Source organism: Gobio gobio (genome assembly GCF_949357685.1).
Source record: "Gobio gobio genome assembly, chromosome: 11".
NCBI lineage: Eukaryota > Metazoa > Chordata > Actinopteri > Cypriniformes > Gobionidae > Gobio > Gobio gobio.
Window position 1 is genome coordinate 23,528,971 of NC_137104.1, and position 23,736 is coordinate 23,552,706.

The window sequence follows — 23,736 nt, forward strand, 5'->3', positions numbered from 1 at the left end:
TCTGAGAAACGCAAAACTTTTGTGAGAGAATGTTCATGAAAGTTCATGTTGACTTTAACATACTATAATGAGGTTACACTTTTATTATTAGATTTGCATTTGTATTGGATGTACATACTAAATAAACCAATAAAAGGGTCTTTCAATAAATGCATAATTTCCTGTAAGTGTACAGTAAAATATAGACATTTCAATTTGGGAAGGCAGCAAAACAATAATATTTAATGCTTGAAGTTTCGATGTTTTACCCGTTTGCAAAAGTTTATAGTGGTATGGGGCTGACTGACTGAATTTTGCTCCCAATCGAGACAAGAGTTGCCGGGCGAGATAAATGCTAAAGCTGAGTAACTGGTGTTGGCAAAAACCCGTTGTTTGAAATCGGTCAGTCGGTGCATCAAGGCTCTACATTCGGTTCAAGACACGCCCTGTTTTGATTTGGTTAAAGTATGAGGTGAGCATGACGTCCGGAAAGTAGAAGATTCCAGACACATTTTGGCATAAAGAAAAATCCACTGGGTTCATGCTTGATTATCATGAGGTATTCTGGCTTTGGTGAGTTACACCACATGGCAAATGATTTGGTTACAAACACCGAACTGCGTCACAATACTAATACCACCATTTTAAAGCTGAACAATTCAGGCTTGGTTTTTTTTTTTCTTCTTGTTTTTTTTTTGGTATGAAAATAAAGGAGCTGGAAGGCTATTGCAAGTCTAACTAATAAGATGCCTGGATAGTAAGCCGCATAATAGCTGAGTTGAGGTCCACATGTAGAGGAACACAGCACAAGCACAGAGACGATGAGCGTTTTGTTTTGACAGTTTGTCCTGTTATCTGTCTGGTATAGTTTGTCTCTCAGAGGCAGGTGGTCCTTTCGAACGGTTCCTGAAGTGACCAGCGCCAACATAGCGGTATACATTTGCTCTGAGGCATTTAGTGCTACCAAACCCGTGGATCTCAAGATATTCTGAGTTTTTATGCAATAAACTTGGTTGGAGGTTAAACAGTCTGTTCCTCACTTGTGTTGCGTGTATGTGTGTGTTTGTGTGATACCAGAGTCTAATAGAGCACAATGGTTCCGCAAGTAAAAACACCATTCATTGTCTTCACAGAGATTCGAGTCAGTCTCGCTACACTCGCAATATAGTAAATAATTGTAATTCTTTTTGAATATTTGAACAAATATTTTACAACAAATTTCAAATATATAGTATGCAAGCTGATTTAAATTCACAATGCATATTTTTTGTAATGTTCCATAGTGTCGCTATTTGGTTTGGTTCAAGGCTCAGAACTCCTATGGAGTAAGTGAATGGAAAAATACTTCCGGAACCAAGGCCATTGCAAAACCTGCAGTTTTTCGAACTTTATGTTCAGACGCTGGCCCATAAATGAATTTCTTGCAAGGACAGATTGTAAGCATTTTACACCAGTATTGCAAAACTATTAGGCTCTAATATTCTTAGTATAACTGCATGATGTGCAAAGCTAGAAAGGCATATGGACAATAAAGCTATTTCCCTGAACTTAATCTGCAATCAACCCTGTGTAAACTTGCATTCATTAGTAGACCTGTAGCGCTAAGGTATGTACATCTAATTTGAATGGATGAATCTCACAAATCAAAAGGACCATGTCGCGATCATATTTCACCATAAAATCAAAAGAAATGGAAAAAGATATTTTGTATAAAGTGAAACTTATTGTAGATTTTTTCATTACGGCATTATTTTCATTATAATCAAGGATTTCCCTTATATCTCTCATTAAAATATATAAAAAATAATCATGATATTTATATATTGTTTTTTTATTTAAATTGTTAAAATGTGTGCATCATTACAGTTAAAAAAAAAATGTGTACTCTCATCAGAATCACCATTGCATAAAATGTAAATTTGGGGGGAAATGTGCTTAATTAATTAAAAATAATGTCACAATAAAAAAAATCCTAAAAGACAGGCTTCATTCTCTAAGCAGAATATTTTTTTTTTATACTGGTGTGAAATATGACCTAGACGTTAGATGTTTTTTGTGAGATTCACCCGAAAAGAAATGCAACATTTCACTATAGAACAATAAAATGCACTGAAATATCTTTCAAAAAACATGAATTTTAGAGTAGTGAATCTCTCTTTTGTTTTCATTGGGATTCTAATGACTGATAAAAGTGCAAACCACACTGTAGCACGCAATGTGGTTCGCACGCTTACTGTAGTGAGTCCAGTATCTGTGTTGTGAGTGTTTTCTGTGTATTGTTCCCTCTCAGTTAGCTGGTCCAGGGTCTGCCAGTGGCATAGTGTGCAGCACCTCATCTAGCAGCTGCAGCGCCCGGTGCAAATGCACCTCCACCCAGCAGGGGGTGTGCTTGATGCTCTGCCGGGGGTAATCAGGCCCCCAGCCCTTCACGAAGCTCAGGCGCAGGATGCACAGCCTCCTGAGGTCATCCACACCAATCCCTGCTGCCGCTGAGAGGCCTGGAAATAAACATTCTTAAATTCAACAACCAATTTGCACTGATTCTACAAAAACTTTATCTGATCATACCCCCATAAAATTTGCTTGACAAAAGGTTAGATGCATTTATTACAGAGATAGTCTTATTATTGGGAGATATTATTGTCTCTAGGTTCTACCATTGGAAGAAGCGTAATTGCCAACTGGGATCACTTGTGAAAAATCACATGACAGCCTTGACCTCATTGAATTTCTTCTCTCAATCCAAAACAAATATTTAAATGACAAATGTGTTTAAGATTAGCAGATAGGCAGTCGGTTCATTAAGTGATAAACTATTTCCTCATAAAAGCAGTTTATTCAGTGTACTGAAGCCTCTCCTCCATTGACATCCATTAAACTGCTGCGTTACGTTTATTTATTTATTTTTTGCTAACCTTGGAGGCTTGGCTTAAAGCGGCTTTGTTTATTACACGGCTCTCTCAAATACTAGATTCTGACAGGTCAGTCACAACATTCTATGGACAGTTATTCCCCAATAATGACCGTGATGATCATCTGGTTATTTGAGGATGGTGCTTCTTTCATGTCTCTCGTATCAAACACTCTCTCTCATTTCATTTAAATGCAGCTGGAGCCATCTTGTGCCTCAGTTATCAACTGTATTTACTGTAAAATATACCCAGAGGACTTCAGTATTAATAGTAGGCCTACGGTTTTAGGCCTACTATTATAATATAATAAAGAGGCAAGATTCCTTTCTTCTCAAATTAGTATTTCATGTCCCAGTCATTATTTGTGGTGAAAAGCTGTGTAAAAACTAAGTAATACGACTGTACATTATCCCTCAAATGTCCATCTTGTTTCAACTTGTTTGTTCGTCTAGACTCAAAGCTGCCTCTAGGAACTGTTTTGCTTAGCGGAAGCTTTGCGTTTAATGAGCTAATAAAATATTTAAACTCAAATCAATATTTTGTGCATGATTATTTACTTCCGGGGCAAGTATCTGTGTAATAAGAGGGATAATGTACATCCAGTTGTTATCGCAAAATAAACCCCTTCAGGGTTACGTCAGGGACTTGATCACACTGTCAGGGTTTATTTTGCGATAACAACCATAAGTATATTATCTCTTAATTGATGACCTCAAAGCTAACAGACATCTCCTTTTGACCTCACGGGTTTGCAGTGAATGAGGCAGACACTCACTGACTGCAGGCGCGATTCCTCCAACACTTCCTGGTCCTGGAATATTCCCTGCCACCGCTGCGGCCTGCGCTGCAGCTGCCGCCTGTGCCGTGGCCGCCTGTTGCTGCATCTGCCTGTGGCACTGCCTGAGGTCAAAGACCTGCAAGAACAAAACAACACACTAGCTCTTTCTGATTTCAGCACAGCATTGAGGCACACAGACCTCACTGCCTTGTCCTAAAACAATGGCTGATAAGAAGTCATTTGGACCGGCTTAAAAAAAAAAAGTCAAGCTCTGGATCAAGCAAATCTAATGTGACAGGAAACAAAAATACACACAGAGCTCTCAAGTGTAGAAAGGCATTTACTGCCCATCGAGTCTGGCATTAAAGGGGTCATATAATGAGGTTGATTCCTTGACCTTTAATTTAATTTAATAATAATAATATTAATGTTGACATGTAATTTTGATAAAATGATATACAATGAAAACATTAAACACAGCAGCACAAAAGAGGCATTCACAAATTAAAGCAACTTGTCTAAATGTATCCATTTTATTTACATTCTTAATTATTGTTTACATTTTAAAATTCTTGTTTAATTTATTGTTACATGTAACTATATTTTACATTTTTACTACAAAATATATAATTCAGAAATGTAAATAAATTGACACAGATAATGTAATTAATATCTTTGTATATATCATGTAAAGTGTAACAATAAAACAAACTTCAAATTGACTTAAAGATAATATTTATCAATTTATAAGTTGCTTGTTTTTATTACATTTAAAAAATAAAGCAAAATAGATAAATATATCTATTTATTTGTTATATTTCATCATTTTTGAATAATTGTTTTTGTAGTAAAATGTAGCTACACATGTACACACACACACATGCATACATATTTATATATGCATGTTGCTTATTGATTTTTTAAATAGTGTTTTTTTGTAGTTAAATTTATTTATTACATTTTATTTTTGCAGTTAAATCCATTTACATTTTAAATTTGTGTTTTTTTTATTAATTCAAAATATAGTTACATGTAACAATAAAATAAACAAGCTTTTTTAAATGTAAAAAATATATATACTTTTCAGAGCTAAAAACAAATCGGTAACACTTTACAATAAGGTTGTATTAGTTAACATTAGTTAATGCATTAGTTAACATGAACTAACCATAACAACACCTCTGTTCAGCATTAGTTAATCTTTGTTAACGTTACTTCATAAAAATACAGCCGTTCATGGTTTGTTCATGTTAGTTCACGGTGCATTAACTAATGTTAACAAGATTTTAATAATGCATTAGTAAATGTTGAAATTAACATTAACAAAGATAAATAAATGCTTTGTAAGTGCAGTTCATTATTAGTTCATGTTAACTAATATAGTTAACTAATTAACCTTATTGTAAAGTGTTACCAACAAATCAAATAATTTCCTAACCGCCCACAATCTAGTTTTCTACAAAAGTCAGTAAATAGTCCGCCCGTAAATAATTTGATAAAATATGATGATGAGTTTTCATTTGTGACGTCCCCAGAATTTGTGGGTTCGAAGCTTTTACCGGCTTTTACCTTTATGTAGGCCCCTGGGTAGATTTTGTGCACCGCATCTCCTGGCGCTCGGCCTGCTTCTCTGTCCAGGTAGTAACTCTGCACAAAGACGGCGTGATCGCTCATGCAGCGCATCCATACATCACCCTCTCCACGACACTCTAGCTGCACGCCTTTACCTATATGCAACCTGCAGACAGGATGAGAAGACAGCTGCAGAATCAATGACTGCACCATCACTGCCATTCCAATATTTTTTGCTTCCATCAGATAGTTACATAACACAACTGAACACATGCCATTGAGTGTCATAAAGAAAACCAGATGCGCCTTTGTTGACATGCTGGCATTTCATTTTGTCAGGTTGTTAAAACCAGTTATTTCCCGGTTGTTATTCTTGCATAATCTGTTTGTTTATTATTGTTCATTACAGTGTCATTCTGGCACAGTAAGCAGTTTTTGCAACGTGTGTGTTAAGGCAAACATCAAACCTGTGAAAATCATCTATACACAAAACAAAGACTCACACACACATATATAGGCATGTGGTCTGGATAGTATAGCTTGATATTGTTCAGCCTTTTGATGATATTAAGAGTCTTCATTGCAAATATTTGCAGCAAAAAAAAAAAAAAAAGCCTTTCAAACGGAAGAACCAAAATGTCAGCCCTAGACATTGCTGCCAAGTAGATTCACCACCATAGACAATGCCATATTATACACATCAATTTCTAACTAAGGTTCATATCATTGTTAAACTTTTATTTTGAAAAGCTTTTTGAAACTTTTTTGAAGCTTTTTAAGTTAAGTTTTAGTATTTTTGATATGTGCTTTGGTCATTTTTATTAGTTTTAGTACTTCAATTTAAAATAACTTCTTTCAGTTAGTTGCCAAATCAACATTTCATTAATGTTTTTTTAAGTTTAAACTTTTCTACTAATATTTATATGAACACTTAAACAAAAATTTAAATTAAAAATATAAAATAAAATATGCATTTCATAATATTAATAAATAGTATAATAGTATATAAATAACACACACCTTGGTTAACTTCAAATTCAAGGACTTTCCAGGTCCAATACCCTCAAACTTCAAGTGAGAGCAAGATTACATCGTCTTACCTTTTTTTACATTCATTTTTGGCCATATGACAGAGATCTGATATTCTATTTGTCGTATTTCTGTTTTGCATAAAACTGAAGAATATTCAGTACATCCTATACCGTATTCTACAATGATCTGATATTAACTTTTGCATGGATTTTATTGAAAAGACCTTAGGCTCAAGTCACCAGAAGTTTTAAGATATATGAACATGCTTTTAAGTTTTTTTTGCCTCGTGGGTTTATATTATCTTATCAAGGAAAGCGATTCAACATTAAATAAAATATTTGGGGAACAGATTATCACAAATGTTTTATGCAAATTGAACACAATATACAGTCATTGACTGAACATATTTGGGTTTGGTCACGGTGTAAGCACTGAAAACCTTGAGGTACCATTGTAGTAGTTTTGTGCACGCGTGAACGTCATGGCAATGTACAACACAAAGTACCTCACATGGGAAACACTTAATGTAACGCGTAAATGCGTGTAACTACTGTAAATCAAGTAAGCTAGTATGCATAGGCCACAAAGTGTTGGCAAAATAAGCGGATCGGAGGTAATAATATGGAATTTTTTTCCAGAAAACTTCTTGCACAAAATAAATTCAAGCACTTTCAAGGACCGGTATCTATGTATGTTTATTTTCAGAAACTTTCCAGGGCCTTGACATTTTTTTTTCAGATTCACAAACTTTCAAGGATTTTAAGGACCCGTGGGAACCCTGAAATAATACTAAAATAACACTGAATTACCCTTATCCTGAATTACCATTATCCTTAACAACAACCATGATTAGTTACAAAATGTAGTCAATTTTAATGTTTGTAAAATGCTTTTTTTTATCGTCGTTGCGTCCGAAATGGAATACTTCCCTACTATATAGTATGTGAAAAACAGTACAGCAACCGAGTAGTATGTCAGAATGAAAAGTATTCAAAAACATTAGGCGAAAACCAGTCCCCGAATGGCCTACTACTTCCACCGAGATTCAGAAGAGCGCATTTAAATGGACACTTTCCTATCCCGTGAGGCCAAGGGAGAGGATTTATGAATGGTAGTGAAGCGACGCAACTGTCACTGGTAGGTCACATGACAGCAACAACATGGCGTATGTAGTATGTCCGAATTTCATTCATACTAGTACCTAGGGCTGCTCGATTATGGAAAAAATCATAATCACGATTATTTTGGTCAATATTGAAATCACGATTATGTAACACGATTATTTCACATGACTTTGGGAATGTGTTGTATTTATTAAAAATACACCTTTCAACAATTCAATTGAAATTGTAACATTTGTTGTACTTTTTGAACTATTAAAATAAATAAGATAAACAATATGGTTCGGCTAGATATGCTTTTCAGGTACGTCTAACATTAGTTTTCAGGTACAGAAATGTCTCATGTGTAAAATAACATTGCATATTTGAGTGCATAAATTAAAGATGAATCCTATTAAACTTACAAAAGCTATTCAATCCGGATCGGATATGCGTCGTCTTTTTCGACTGTATAAAGTTCACTTAAGGCATATACAGACTATGTCTGCTAGGATACTCATCAAGATGGACATGTTGACATACGTTTTGTGTGAGTTTGTCCGTTCAAGAGCAAGACTTGAAAGAGAACTCAATATTTGCGCGCTGAGAGACGTGTGCGCGCTCTCGGATGATACATTATCAGATACAGATACATTTTCTCACAGCGCGCGGCTTCTCATTCGCGTCTTCTGGCACTAAACCCGGGTGACGACGGTGAAAACGACTGGTCATATTCAAACATACGGCAGCACTCGCATGCATTGAACAAAGTTTACAAAGAGAGAATTCTTTGAAAAATATGAGGGGAAAAAAGGACGTTTACACGGCACCCCTGCTCTCGTCAGTTTTTGTTTCTTTATTAGATTGTCATAGGTCACTCTGTTTAATTTTCAAGTGGTTAAACAAATTCGTGGTGTTCTCTTGCGTTGCAGCCACTACCATGTAGCAAATCTTGCACGTAACATGTTTTTGCTCGTCGTCTGATTCCTCGAAGCCAAACTGTTCCCAGACAACGGAGTTGGTTTTGCCTTTTTTGCTCACCAAACGCTGCTGTAACTGCCCTCCTTCTGCCATCTTTACTCGCGCAGAGTTTTTAAATTCCAGCGGATGATATGCACACGAGACTCACGAACTGGGTGAGAGAGATTGTGGCTTAATTCGGGAGGGGCGGATGAGCGCATGCGCGTTTCATTCAGAACGCAAGGCAAAATAATCGTTTTTTCTCGATTGTACTATTTTGGTGATCGTTGGGAGGCAAAATCGAAATCGAAATCGAAATTCGATTAATTGCACAGCCCTACTAGTACCCACATTCATACTATATAGAACGTACTTTCTTAACGGTGGTGAAGTAAATTCACATTCAAATGTAGTACCTACTAGAGCCCTGCATGAGACTGTTTTCTTAATCCCGCTCCCGCTGAATTTCTGACCATTACCGCCTGCTCCCGCAACATGTGTTCCAGTCCCGCCCGCACCCTCAATGTTTGTATCCACTCCCGCCCGCACCCGCAAACATTCTGTTACATCTTGTAGAAATTGTGAAAAAAAATTACACCAACATTAGGGCTATGCTAAACGTTCAGAATAGCAGAAATAAAACATTGTGTTTAATTAAACTGACCATAAGAAAGTAATGCTAGCAGCAGTGCACTATAAATGACAAACACAAACGACCAGATTTGATTAGCCTTATAAAACTTCATCAACAGCTAAAAGAAAACATCACAACTAGTGGAGCCTAAAAACATCCTTAAATGTATGCGTTACAACACACACACACCCAACCATAACAGTTAAACTCCTAACAAGGCACAATATTTAATTTAATTACTTATAAAATAAATAAATATTAAACATATTAAATATAAACATACTAAAACGCCCGAGTCCCGTGAGATTTACTTTGGGTCCCAATCCCAGTGCAGCCCTCTAGTACCTACTCAAGCAGTATGCTATTTCGGACTCAGTGCGTGTCTCCTCCTTACTCCAAAAATGTCTTTCTTTAATAGCTGGAAACTGCCTGTATATAATAACACCAAGAATGTTTTTTTGATGCCATTAAAACTATTTTTAGCACCCTCACACTCAAATTGGTATACAAGAAGAAATATGGAACTAATCTACTGGCACTGGTTTTTAGAAAACTTGATATTTAAATTAAAAGCACATTAAAATTGTGATATTCACAATGCTGGTTTTATATCTGCAACAAAATAATACTGCATAAATCATAAATCTTCAATATAGCACCCAGCTCTAACAACCACACTAAGGTGTTTTTTTCACAGAACTGGCTGGAACAGCTGTTGGATTGCGGCACACATACCTGGCCCGCTCACTGGCGTCTGTGCGGTGCACATTACTAAGCTGACCCAGGCAGAAGCGGTCACCTCCGGAGGGGTCCACATACCCGTCAATCGTCACCACCGGACAGCTGGACAGCACTTTAAACATCTCTCCAACCTGCACGTCCATCTCAAAGTATGAGATGGAACACCAAAACTCAGGACCTGTTGATGCATTGCATATTGAACTGTAAGTCTGAGAGCATAAATAAAAAATAAAGTTAACAAATTGTACAAAAACTTTCAAAAACTTGGGGTCAGAGATGTTTAAATGCTTTTGAAATAAGTCACTTATGCTAACCAAAGATGCATTTATTTAATTATTTAATCAAAAATAGTACAAATAGTGAAAAATTATTACAATTTAAAATAACTGTTCACTATGTTAATATTTTTAATTAAAATGTAATTTATTCCTGTGATGGCAAAGCTGAATTTTCAACATCATTACTCCAGTCTTCAGTGTCACATGATCCTTCAGAAATCATTCCAATATGCTGATTTGAAACAGTTGTGCTGCTTTATATTTCTGTGGTAACCCTGATGCACTTCTTTTCAGGAGGATTCTTTGATTAATAGAAAGTTCAATAGAACATTTATTTGAAACAGAAATCTTTTGTTACATTATAAATGTTTTTACTGTTACTTTTGATCAATTTAATGCATCCTTGCTGAATAGAAGTATTAATTTCCTTCAAGGAAAAATCTTACTTTTTTTGTTTACATAAAGTGGAGATTATATAAAGTAGAAACCTGGATGGTTGGAGACTGGAGGAGGGAAAGACGGTGTACTGTGATGTTGAGACCCTGATAGAGGAAGATATTATAATGGATTAAATTAGTTACATATAAAATAATAGTATATTTGCATGCATGCACATTTAAGTAAAGTGTTTGTAGTAATGTTTAAGGCAAACGTACAGAAGTGTGGGTGGTGGAGAGGAGGTTGATGGCCACGCCCATTTTGCTGGGGTCCTACAGGAGTGTAGGAGGCTGTGCTGCTGCCTGTCCAGGTTGCTGCAGTAATTTAGAGATTAAAAAGGTTTTGTAAATGAAGCAGTGAAAATGGCCCTTGGTGGTAATGCGAACATTTAGAATATAATTGAATGAAAGTTAATATACAGCTTTGTGGGATTTGGACCAATGAGATTTCGCTGTGGGCAGGGCTACAAAAACAGATATTTTGTCAAGTTGTTAACTAATACTAAAACTATTACAAATGTCCATTAATTGAAATAAAGCTGAAATGAATAAAATATAAATATTAAAAACAAAATTGAAATAAAAATTAGAAGTGTTGCCTTGACAAATAACTGAAATTAATATGTTGAAATGATAAAAATGAATGTGAGACAAAAGCACATAACTACTAAAACTTAAACTACAATTAAAATGAAAAATAAAAATATATTAAGAAAAAAGCTAATTCAATATATGAATAATACTATAATAGTATATAAATAACACTTGTCAAAACCTCAAATGAACATAAACAAGATATATCATTTGACACGTTGTGATTGGTTATGAGGACAAAGTGTAATACTTACTGTGAAAGGAGCTTTGTGTCTGGGAGTGTTTGGAGCTGTTGTAGCCATTCTGGTTTGGTGGAGGCTGGGGTGGGACAGGGGTCTGTGGGGGTCCATGTGTGGGGGTTGAGGGGGGAGGTGTAGGGGTCATGACTTGACCCTGAGGAGATGCAATCTGTAGTAAGCCTTCACCATGACCTCCCTGCATTGGCATCATAGAGCCTGAAGCTAAAAGACATGAGAGTTTGGAAGATGACACAACGGCACTATTACAACTGCACAATTTAACCTCCCAGAGTTCTCTTTGGCCAAAGGTCAGTTCTTACCGGTGGGGGAGAGGGGCATATTAGAGTAAAGGGTGACCGGTGGGGGTGCGCGGGTGGGTTCTGAAGGCAGCTGTAGAGGAGGCAGTGGCTGGCCATAGTGGTCCGGAGGAGGGAGTTTCATCGCCCCCTGGTGGTCCTGCTGGGGAGGCAGGCCTGGGGGAACATCCATCTGAATGCAGTCGTGGCTGTACTCTTCCTTTATCAGTCTGCCAGTGGGACCTAGACACCAGCCAGAGAACAAATTACGCTCATTTTACTGAATCGGTTCATTTCAATTCACTGATTCATTTGGGACTTAATCAAATCAGTGAATTTTTTTTGAACCCGTGCAGAATAGTAAGCAATATTTCTCTCTTTTCTAGATTTATCTAAGCTTAAATGTTGTTATTCTTATTGTAATTGGTTATTAACTTTTTTAAATAGAAGTTATTAATAATTAAAAAAAAAAAAATGAAATCATATATACTTACTGTTCAAATCAGATTTTTTTTTATGTTTTTGAAAGAAGCTTCTTATGCTCACCAAACTGCATTTATTTGATCAAAAATACAGTAAAAAATATTGTGAAATATTATTATAAAATTCTTTACAATTATTCAATTTTATTATATTTTAAAATATTATTTATTTTTTTCAGGATTCTTTGATAAATAAAAAGTTCAAAAGCACAGCATTTATTTTAAACAGATTTTTTTTGTAACAATGTAAATATCTCTGAATGTTAGCTTATATATATATATACACACATACATACTAACATTCAAAAGACATTTATAGTGTTACAACAAGACAAATTTCTGCATACAAATGTGCGTAACTTACCCGTGTTTTGAAGACTGAGACCAACTTGAGAAGAGCGAAAGAAAAAACAAAAGAGAAAATCATATAAAGTTTTCCTGCACTGATTAAAAAATGCATAACGCTGTATTTTCGAAACTGTGAATGTGTTGCACACAGCTCAGTAATGTCTTTGTTCATGGTGATGAATAAAAGGATAGCAGACTCACCGATGCCTGGTGACACCACTCTCTCATAATGGTAAGGGTTGACACAGACATTATCGTATTTGAGGTCAAATGCGTACTGGCAGAATTTCACATGCTTGAGCTCATTCTTGTGAAGGTCAGGCCAGCGCCACAACCGTGCGTAGATTACATGAGGAAAACCTTTACGACCAGCAACCTACAGAAAGAAAAAAAAGAAAATAAGAGAAGAGAAGAGTAAAAGAAATGTTCATTAGTACAACATTGTGTAATAATACTGAAGGAAAACAGTACACTCTGTGTAATACCACACAATAACATAATTATTAACCAGTCATGAGAAAATGTTAAATGGAAAAATGTTCTAATCATTAATATAATAGGACATATTCCATTGACACAATTCAATTCAGTTAATTTTCGAAACTATTGACTAAATGATGCAGTGATTCAGTACATTATGATCTTTCATTTGATTATCTTTATACGTTGCATAACTATTAAAAATACTTTAGAAAACACTAGTAATAATTATAATCTATTACTAAATTCTGATCAGTGCAGCATTATTTTAGTATTTTATTTCTATATTTTAATTTTAGTAATTTTGTTGTTCTTTTCTATTAGTCATTTTTTCTATAAAGCTTTAATGATTATTAATTTCAGTTTTAGTAATTCAGTACCTTAAATGTATTTATTTCAGTTAACATTTTTAGTTAACAATAAAAATTCTGGAACATCACATTTAATTGTATTGTCGGATAGATGTATTTTTCACACCTCAAGTATTGAATGCACATTAGAATATTTAAAAATGTGAAATACATGTGATTTTGAAATTGCAGTTTCAATTTATATAATGCAGTTTTGGCTAACTATTAATTCCTCATACTCCTCAGCATAAGCATTGTTTTCAATTGTATCTATTTATCTATTTTTTGGCCCGTTCGTCTATTGAAAGCACAGAAAGACGGGAACTGAGATCAGGAACTGAACATTGGATCACATGACCTATAGCTATGCTCTGACAAACACAAGTCAAAGTTCTGCTATGGACACAGCAAGCAACATGACCAAAAAGTAGCAGCCATTTGACAGACATGCAGTAGTATGACAAAAGAGCATCACATGATCCTGAAAACACACTGAGCGTAAGGTCATGTGTTGAGTTTTGAGTCCGTATCACAGCTGCCTGTGCTTGCTTAGTGTAGTAGAACAGCAGGGAGGACGTGTGTGTGATATGATAATCCGTTGTAGATTAACACTAGAGGAATGACGCTTCAGTTGTGCGCTAGCAGCATGATACTAGAGCCGAGCAGAGGGATAAATCCAGCTGTCAGTGCCATTTAGGACTGAAGACAGGCTGAAATAAAGACAGAAATGTGGTGGGGCTGATAACCAAAAGGGCCAGGGTTCAAACCCCAGAGGTGACAAGAGAGCTGTTGAGGTTCCACTCGTGTGCCCTTGAGCAAAACACTACACAATTCTCCTTTACACAACAGAATCTCACAAAAACACTTAAGTTATTAATTACTACAAATTATAAATTATATTTGTGTTTAGAAAACCTACAAATTGAAACCCATCTGACAAACATTGGTGAAAACGTAATTGTGTTAGTGATTTTACTTGTTATAGTTATGGGATGTTGTTAGGAATGATGCTTTACAGAGTGCCTAAAATCCCCTTAATGTAGCAACATGTAGTGATAAAGCAACATTGATAGCCATGCATCGGGGGGAGGGGGAGATCTACATCCAAGTAAAGTAAAATAAAGTTATGTTTACATTCATTCTTTGTGGAAACATGTGGAATGCTTTTCATTCCACATTAATGGTATCTTGATAAATATCAATGTCAAACAATATGAACATGAGAAAGAGACCTTAAAAGGTGCAGTGTGTGATTTTTAGCGGCATCCCATAGAGAAGCTACGGGGGCGACAGGACAAAAATGTTGTCGTTGCAGAGAGCAGAAAGTGAGTAGCGCTCTGTAGAGCAGTTTGTCCGTTTAGGGCTACTGTAGAAACATGACGCCGCAAAATGTCGATTTCACTGTAAGGAGACCCGCAGTGTATGTAGATAGAAATGGCTCATTCTAAGGTAATAAAAACATAACGGTTCATTAAGTAAGTTCTTTATATGCCAATTAAATCATAGTTATGTATATTATATTGCATTTCTGTCCATAGATCCTCATAAATACTACACACTGAACCTTTAATGTGGTAAAATCAGTGTAAACATGACTTTATTGTGGCAACAGTCCCTTGTAAAAAAAGAAGTACTTTAGCATACTTTTAAAAAGAGTACTTATGAAAATAATGAAGATTCTGAATGTAATGTTTTAAGACACTTAATTACCTGTTAATTGGAAGTAAATGAAGATGTATTACAGTTTTAATCTATGTTGAATGCAATTAACTGAACTTTAACGTGTTTTTTGACCCTTTTTACCGCCCGGTTTCCCAGACTAAACACACAACTACAACCACAACCACAAAACTAGTCTAAAACTATGTTAAAGCTGTTTTAGCTGAACGAAACTTGCACTGACATATCTTAAAATATGTCATTGCCATTGTCTCAAGATGCAATCAGTAATGTTTTTTTTTCTAAGGCACATTTATAAAAGCAACTTAAATATCCTAATTGAACTAAGGCATAATCCTGGCTTAATCAAAGCCCTATTTGTGAAACCAGGCCTTTATGTAATATCATAATTACTTCTATTGTCTTTGAAACATGGTTAAATTGTAATGCCGAAAGTATTTATGGTAAACTAAAATATATTTAAATTTTATTTCTAATGAAACTTGCATGTCATGGATTTAAATATATTTGTATTATAATTTTTTTTAAAGATTAAGTTTCAATTTTATATATTTAAGATAGATTACTTTTAAATGTAATATCAAACACACATTATAATCAAGGACTTTGCATGTGCTTTAGCATGTTATGCATAGTACAGCTATTTTACAATTGTAAATTCTCTCTTTTTTCCCCATGCTCTCGCTGGGCCTCATTTATAAATATAAGCACAGCAATGAACAGACTGTGCATACGCTAAAATCCACGGCAACGTTCATATTTATAAAAACGTCTTAGACGTGAAATAGTGCTTAGCGCCACGTCAGGGTCTGAGCAGATGTACACACTTTTCCTTGCGGCAGAGAGTTGGAGTACTGCAGGTATTTTGGAAATTTAAGCAATTCTTGCTGCTCACCATTCTCAAGTAAATGATTTGGACGTTGATTGGTGTCCTTTTATATGTTAATGACATTAATTAGGCGGCGTTTACAAGGCAGAGATCTAAAACCATTCAGCTGCGCACAATTTCAAGATCATTTGCGATTAAGAGGAACTTTTTATTTGTGTATACTTTCATTATCTGTATGCACAATTGAGAATTGATCGCAAGATCATATGTAGGATAGTTTATAAATGAGGCCCACGGTCTCTGGCAAGGTCAAAAAAGGTGACAGAATATGTCTCACTCAGTAGTTCAGCTTTATTGCACCAGGTTCTCTATTAATGCACTTACACAGTTTCTTCACTTGTGTTGCCTCGATATCATCACATCTCGTGCGTAAAGAATAGAGTGTACTATCTACCAGCAGCCCTTCTACACAGAGGAAAAAATAGACGGCCTTAAGTTAACCCGGCCCCTTTCCTGTGTTTTAGACAAAACAACCTTCACAAACTCTCCTCCACCCCTCCCTCTAAATCTGCCCATATGAAAAGGTGGGGAAACTGCGCAGAGACCATCCTACTCCGTGTAAACCACCACTTTAACGTTGAGGTTGTTGAGGTTTACCGTCAAAAGGCCTTGTGATGATGTCTCTCTTTGTAGCTGCTGTCAATCATCTAGTATCCATAGACACCGACGCTACAGGCAGGAAGCTATTAGCATCGGCTGAAGCTTCGACTGCAGCAGTCTCTCATATGAAAGCCTTATGTTCACATGTGGGTGGTGTGGATGTGATTAGCGCTGGGCCCCAAAGCAACACCCAATCACTACGTTTATTCAATGGACAATGCCCTTGATTATTTACATTGTCTAGCTTTATTTATCGCAGGATTCACAAATAGACTAAAGGAAACACAATTGTGTGAACAACGTAGAAAAAACTTAGAAAGTTTTTCTAGGCAGGAGGAAGAGTTTATACAGTGGTTGACTGATATGGGTATTTTAAACAGCCGATGCCAAAACCGATATCTAAAGAGCAGGACGGACGATGAATCCCAGACAGAATCTACAAACTCATTTTCTGTGCCGTTTTTGGGTGGGGAATCTGTGGATTTAAACATTTCTAACGATAATAACTTTTTACTTTTATCATCTATCAATATAAGATCTATGTGTGGTTCTGTGAAGTTTGGTGTACTGCTGATGACCAATATAATACCAACATACAATATCATTCAAAGATTTAAGGTCAGTTAGATGTTTTGTGAAAGAAATTAATATGTTAATGCATTAAATAGGTTAATGCATTAAATTGATCAAAAGTGACAGTGTAGACATTTATAATCATAAGATTTCTAATTAAAACAAATGCAATTCTTTTGAACTGTCTATTTAATCAAAGAAAAAATCAGGTTTTACACAAAAACATGAAGCAGCACAACCGTTTTCACCATTAATAATAAATGTTTCTTGAGCACCAAATCAGCGTATTAGAACAGGGGTTTTAAAACTTTATGATGCCAAGGACCCCCAAATATGATGAACACTTATGAGGGACCCCTTCCTAAAATCGATCTATTTTTATGTACGAAAAAACATTTAAACTGTTAGATAAATAGTGTGGCATAAATACAACATATTGTTTCCCAACTTAAATTGGCTATTAACGTTGGATGTATAAACCTGAACATTTTCAATTATAAATTATTTGTAAAAGCAACTTTCACAATAAATGTATGTAAGCAGCTTACGTACTGTGTTAAGAAAACTGCCTTACAACCCCAGTTAGCGAGATAAAGGGGACTATAGTGAGAAACTCACTAAAGATACAAAGCAAACATATACAATTCTGGAATGTATATGGCAAGAAAGGAGAGAAACATTTAGAAATGAAACGGTAGACTTTATCCATTTTTGCTTTGTCTTTTTACTCTCTGAAATTTTCTGGGGACCCCTTTGAAACTTCTGGAGGACCCCTGGGGGTTCCCGGACCCCAGTTTGAAAACCCCTGTATTAGAATGATTTCTGAAAGATCATGTGACACATGTAAAAATTCAGCTTTGCCATTACAGGAATAATTAACAGTTTAAAAAATATTAAAATAGAAATAGAAAAAATGGATTTTAAATTGTATTTTTTCCTCAAATAAAGGCAGCCTTGTCGACCCCAAACTTTTGAACGGTAGTGTATATACACACAATACTATGTATTGATGCCAAATTAGAATTTTCATAATCGGAGTGTCTATTTACACCAAGTGCAAATAGCGTGCCTTGTTGGCAAGTGCTATTTGCACTAGCTCTGCCCAACAATGCCTGGTTGGACCAAACAAGTTTAAAAAAGACGCACGTATTTCAACGTCTTCAGTGGCGTAGTCAGTAAAGCATAAGGCTCAAGGATATAGGTTGATGCGAACGACCCGGGTTCAAATCCGCCTTCCGCCGAGCTCACTCTTCTCCCTTTTTCCATCACATATCACATCGGAAAGGAATTTACTTTCAATAAAAATTAAATGCCTTTGCACACTGAGTCCGAAATTTGCATGCAAAATTTTTGCACGTCAAAAAATAAATTCAACCTCACGTTATGTCAATCACGCTTGCACACTGCCTCCGAAACTTTCATCCGTCAAAAAAACTCCCTGTAAACCGTGTGTGTGTGTGTGTGTGTGTGTGCGCGCGCGGATCCTAGACATACTGCCAGTCTCTGTTTTGGAAATTGGTGGTCTTCTTTTTAATATGTGGCTCCTCGCTAGCAAAGCATCAAACGGAGCCACTGACATTCAACTTTGAATCGGTCTGGATAATCCGCAGCTCCTTGATAAGGAGGTGGAAGACGGCATTTTATGTTGTTTTGCGTTTTTTTTTCGTAACGCATTCATTAATACGCATCGGACTCAGAGTGCAAAGTCTCTGTGCGTGACGAATTTTTCGTATCACGAATACGAAAAAACGCATGCGAAAATTTCGTACTCAGTGTGCAAAGGCCTTAAGAAAATGTTCTAAAATTGGAAATAAAGTCCCATTAAGGTGGCATCCATTTCATAATTTTAATAAATATAATCATTTACACTCCATGTTATTATTGCATCCTGTTAATTTATAACAATACTGAGGTGCAAATAGTATATATCTGTCAAATAAAGTATAAATAACATCTAATTACACTTAGTATAAATAGCAATTATCGCTAAGAAAATATGCCATTTTTTTGTGTAAATAGAATCTAGTTGTTATTTACACTTGGTATAAATAGCATCTATCGCTAATTGCACTTAGTGTAAAGAGCATATTTTCTTAGTGATAATTGCCATTTCACTCAAATGAGAAACTATTTGCCATAGATTTCCAGAAACTGTTAAGAATTAATGAAACAAAGAAAGCATGACCGAAATGTTGATCTCCGTTAAATATTGCATTTCTTGAAAGGTTGAAACTTTTCAATTGGGTGTGCAAGGGGATGTTTTCTTTATTATTATTATTCTATATTTACTCAAATTTTTCGAAAAGAAAAAGTATGCATCATTCATTGACAGCACTCGACTCTGTGAAATGGACACAAGTGGAAACACTTCTCTTAAGCAGGGAAGAGGGCAAGGTTATTTGGTTATATACCAAATAATCAGCTTGGACAATTTATCAGTCTATTGCCTTGTGAAAAAAACACATGCTCACTGAACAGGTCCCATGAAACTCTTTATATACCTTTACCACTGTGTCATGTCCAATCAAACCTACACATAGACAGAATGACAACCTAAACAGCTATAAATTCATGTCTGAAAAACCTACACTAAGTAAAGCAGACAAGAAAAAAAAAGCCAAATGAAGAAATGACTCATCCGCTCAGTCCATTCAGCATTAACATTTGAAGGGATCCCTGTAATTCACTTCGAAGGGCATTAAAGCAAATGTTAATGGTTCAACGTTAATTACTGTAACTGTGGTTCACCTGTAGGCGTCCGTCCAGCGTCCTCTGGATGGTCACGCACTTGCTGGGGTGGACTCCGTTAGTGGTGATGGCAGTGATGAGGGAGTCCAGCTCATCCTTCTTCTCCTTCAGTTTCTTGACCAGGCTCTCGATGGCACGCTTGGCGAAGCCTTCGTTTTCGCCGCCTTGCCTGTGGCACATGAGACTGTGCACGATACTGAGGCAGGCGTCATTACTGTTGGGAGGGTTCACGGACATCCTGCTGCTCTGACAGATGGGAAAACAGAACAGCAGCATCAATACAGAATACTCACACTGCATGTAGTATCCTAACACACAGTCAGTACTGTAGTAATGCTTCATGGAAATTTGCGGTAGAATCCCTTATACTTCTAATTACATTAAACACATTTTGAACAGCACCCAGGTAAACCTGTCAAACAATGGGTAAAATTGATGTCACGTGATCAGTGCCTTGCATGTAAGAGGCATTATGTTTTCATCTTGGCAATAGATTATTAGGTTATTTTATACAGAGCAAAGAACATAACCACAAAATTGATGAATTTGTTCCCCCTGCTTTTTTATTTGGTTAAACTGTGACCACCTTGTACAAATTCGTTCCCTCATTTTAATTAAATAGTGGTCACCATGTACCAATTTGTTCCCTCATTTACCGCAACCACCTTGTACAAATTTGTTCCCTCGTTTTAATTAAATCGTGGCCATGTTGTACTACTCGGTTTCCTCATTTTAGTTAAATCATGGCCCATGACCTTCATCAGGCATGTACAAAATTAATAATGAAAACTTTGTATACAGTGGTGGTCAAAATTATTAGAAGACATCTGAAAATATTGACCTTTTTTGCTTCCAAAACATGATTTAATTTCATAATGTTCATAAAACATGCAGATGGTTGCTCTTCAGATGAAGTGAGTCGTACTGTTTTTATCCACTTTTAACTATAATATTTGGTATGTCCACCTTTTGCAGCAATTACAGCAGCACTCTGGCATATAGTGTCAATATATTTCCTCTGAGAACTTCAACACTAATGTTATCCCATGCCTTCTGCAACTGAAGCCAAAGGCTTTCCTTTGAATGTACAATAGATTTGTCCAGTTTATTTTCCAACTCGCCCCCAAATGTTCTCGATGGGGTGTTGAGGTCCGGACTCTGAGGGGGGCCAGTCCATCATTTTCAATGTTCCAGCAGATTCCTTCCCTCGCAGGTAGTTCCGGCAATAGTAAGAAGAATGTTTCAGGTCATTGTCATCTTGGAAAATAAATCCAGGCCCAATAAGACGACTCCCAGATGCCAAGTGTTCTAATAATTTTGGCCACCACTGTATGTATGATGAAGGTCTTGGGACCAAAACGTTGTGGCAAATAAAGCAATTTTGCTACTGATTTTGTTTTTGACTTTTTTGGTCTTTTCTCAAACGCATCTATTAATTATCTACAGCTGTGCGAGGGTAATTGATAGTTAAATCATGGGCACCTTGTATAAATATGTTCCCTCATTTTAATTAAAACGTGGCCACATGGTACTGTATTTGTTCCCTTGTTTTCATTTTGTCAAATTGTGACCACGTTGTACAATTTTTTCCCTCGTTTTAGTTCAATCTTGTTTTTTCCCCTGGGTGTCATGTGCGGAGCTCTGTAATTTTGCATTTTAAAATGCGTTTTGTATAAAAATGTCTTAACTTTTAGCAGTCTGATCAAAAAAGAGATAATTTGTTATGGAAGGCCAGGTCGAGTGTATTGGATAATGGCATACAGTGTTCCATAATGCAGTGTGATTTGTCATATTACTACACATTTTGACAACATAATAGGTCATCTGCTCCATTTATACATACAGAAAAAGTGCATACTTTGCACAGTACTGTATACAGCAGAAATAGTATGAGAAGTGGATTAGTATGCAAGTCCAAAATAGCAGGCAATGTTTGAAAGTGCCAAAAAGCAACAGCATTTACAGTTGGGAGCCAGCCAACCAACAGATAGCTTACTTGTAGTTCTCTTTGCACATTAAACTGGGATAGGAGAACGTGTTTTAATACCCGTAAACACTTTATGCATATGCTATTAGTGACTTGAATTTGAATTTTGTACATAATAAGCAGAACTTCATGAAGCTGCTAAAAACCCCTGTGCTCTTAGCATGAGATGTTGCAAGTGCAAAAGTGCAAGATTTCTGGAGTGTAGTAATTGAGAGCTAGTGGAGCGGTGACGGATCCTGGCACTTCAGATCTCTGAGCATCATCAACTCTAATCTGAGGGGAGCTTCTCTGAGACCCTTATTATCAGACTCAGTGATGCTTTCCATGTCTGCGCAAGTGGCCCTTGAGGCGTGAGCGCCAGAGGAACAACTTTACATAAAGACAGAATGTACAATACTCTTAGAAGAAGTCGTGGATTTCATACACTAATATTTGAGAAAGGGGTTTCTTCTTAGTATTGACTGACACAGTCATGCATTATTCCTTTCTTGGGAGTATTACGCTGTTATTTCATCATGTACAGTCTACTTGAGTAAAGGATGGCGGCCTGATTCTAGAGGACACTCAGACACAGTCCCTGCTTTAGATTTCAGCTATAATATGATGAAACCCCAAGGTCTGTGATGCCATCATAAGATACTGACACTGATCAATAGATTTAACATGCAATAATATCTCTATTACGTGAAATAACGATGATAGTACACCCAATTTACAGGAAATGCAGAGTCCTAATGCTTAAACTATACAAAACCTTACCTAAGACATTCCCCCTTACTGTATAATAACAGTTAGGATTAATAAAATGTCGTGCAAAGTTAAAGCCAAACTGTTGACTGCTCTGCGGGCAAACAAATGCAGCGGCGCAGATGCCATATTTGGTCACATGACGTCATCGAGTCCGCCGTCTAAACATTTCACGAGCTCCCGTTGGATATGAGCACAGTTGAGATGACATGCAAAGCATTTATGAATTCCAACTAACTAGTCGGAATTCGGATCCATAAAATCAAGGTGAAGTGCTGAAGGAACAGCCTCTTGATCGTGAACTTGCAGTGAGAAGGTGGACATGTCAGTGTCTCGAGACAGTATTCAAATGATAGACACTTACGAAATATTTCAAAGCTCGGACAAGGGCAAAGATGAGTTACTACGACACGAGCAGGCACACGTTTGACGTTGTAGGTTTTTAACGAGCGAGATATATCGCCAAATCGACAGTCCTGATCAGTTTCTCATAAGGTCTCGAATGGTGCAACGTGCGTTTAAAAATTAATAAAAGAAGCGTATACATGTAAAAAATACTCACACATCGGTCGTATTGTTAGAGAATTGCAAAACGCAGTCTTCTGAACAAGGACGGAGAGGTAGAAATCCGCGTCCCCTTCCCCCTCCAACATCTAATTTGAGTCTATCGGAGTCGATACCGGACTATCAGGCTCGCTGTCTCCGTCCGCGCATCCTGCCGCTCTCCTCGCGCTCGCTACAATAACAAAAGCGGGTAGACATTGTGCGCGTGAGCGTCTCGCCCGGCTCCAACCAATAGGTGACCGAGACTCAAAAGGACGGCGGCGCTCATCCAATCACGGCGCGGCTCTCACGGCTGGGCCCCCGGGCCGAGGTCTGTCTGGGTCGCGTCTGGATTGACATATCGGCGCGACTGTTTTTTTAAGGTGGCGCCGCTGAGATTACTCCGCCCCATATCAACTCACCCCGCCCCATTCATCCCTACTCAGTTTCCATCGATGATTGAAATTTACAACAGCCAGCGATGGCTACTTTTAGACTAGCACCACAGTGCTGCATGCAATAAGCAGTAGAAAACACTTATCATATTCTTTTTAAAAACCCACCGACAGCTTTAAATATGCAGTGGGGCCCAATGGTCTGAGACCACACTGAACATCTCTGATTTCGTTCATTTAAACCAGTAAATAAACAAACTTGTTGTAGGATTATAAAACAGCACAAAATACATTAAAAGGGGTTTTCAGTCTTTTAGATGCCACGGACCCCCAGATCATCCTGGTGCGAGGGCCCCCATTCT

The 23,736-nt window shown here is 36.8% G+C and overlaps 1 protein-coding gene across 2 annotated transcripts; it reads right to left on the bottom strand.

The window, feature by feature from the left end:
• Positions 1 to 676: 676 nt before the first annotated feature.
• Positions 677 to 23,329, bottom strand: smad10a (SMAD family member 10a). Of its 2 annotated transcripts, none has more exons than XM_079829595.1 (12): positions 22,999 to 23,329; positions 19,703 to 19,943; positions 12,584 to 12,758; positions 12,399 to 12,422; positions 11,577 to 11,795; positions 11,272 to 11,478; positions 10,643 to 10,738; positions 10,475 to 10,528; positions 9,703 to 9,886; positions 5,239 to 5,407; positions 3,667 to 3,805; positions 677 to 2,477 (listed from the first exon to the last, which is right to left on the bottom strand). In XM_079829595.1, the coding sequence occupies exons 2-12, from the start codon at positions 19,937 to 19,939 to the stop codon at positions 2,266 to 2,268; spliced, it is 1,716 nt and encodes a 571-aa protein (XP_079685721.1). In that variant the 5' UTR covers positions 19,940 to 19,943; positions 22,999 to 23,329; the 3' UTR covers positions 677 to 2,265. The 2 variants fall into 2 exon arrangements, with proteins under 2 accessions (XP_079685721.1, XP_079685722.1); XM_079829596.1 differs by having other exon boundaries at positions 19,703 to 19,948; positions 22,999 to 23,188.
• Between the last annotated feature and the right edge of the window lie 407 nt (positions 23,330 to 23,736).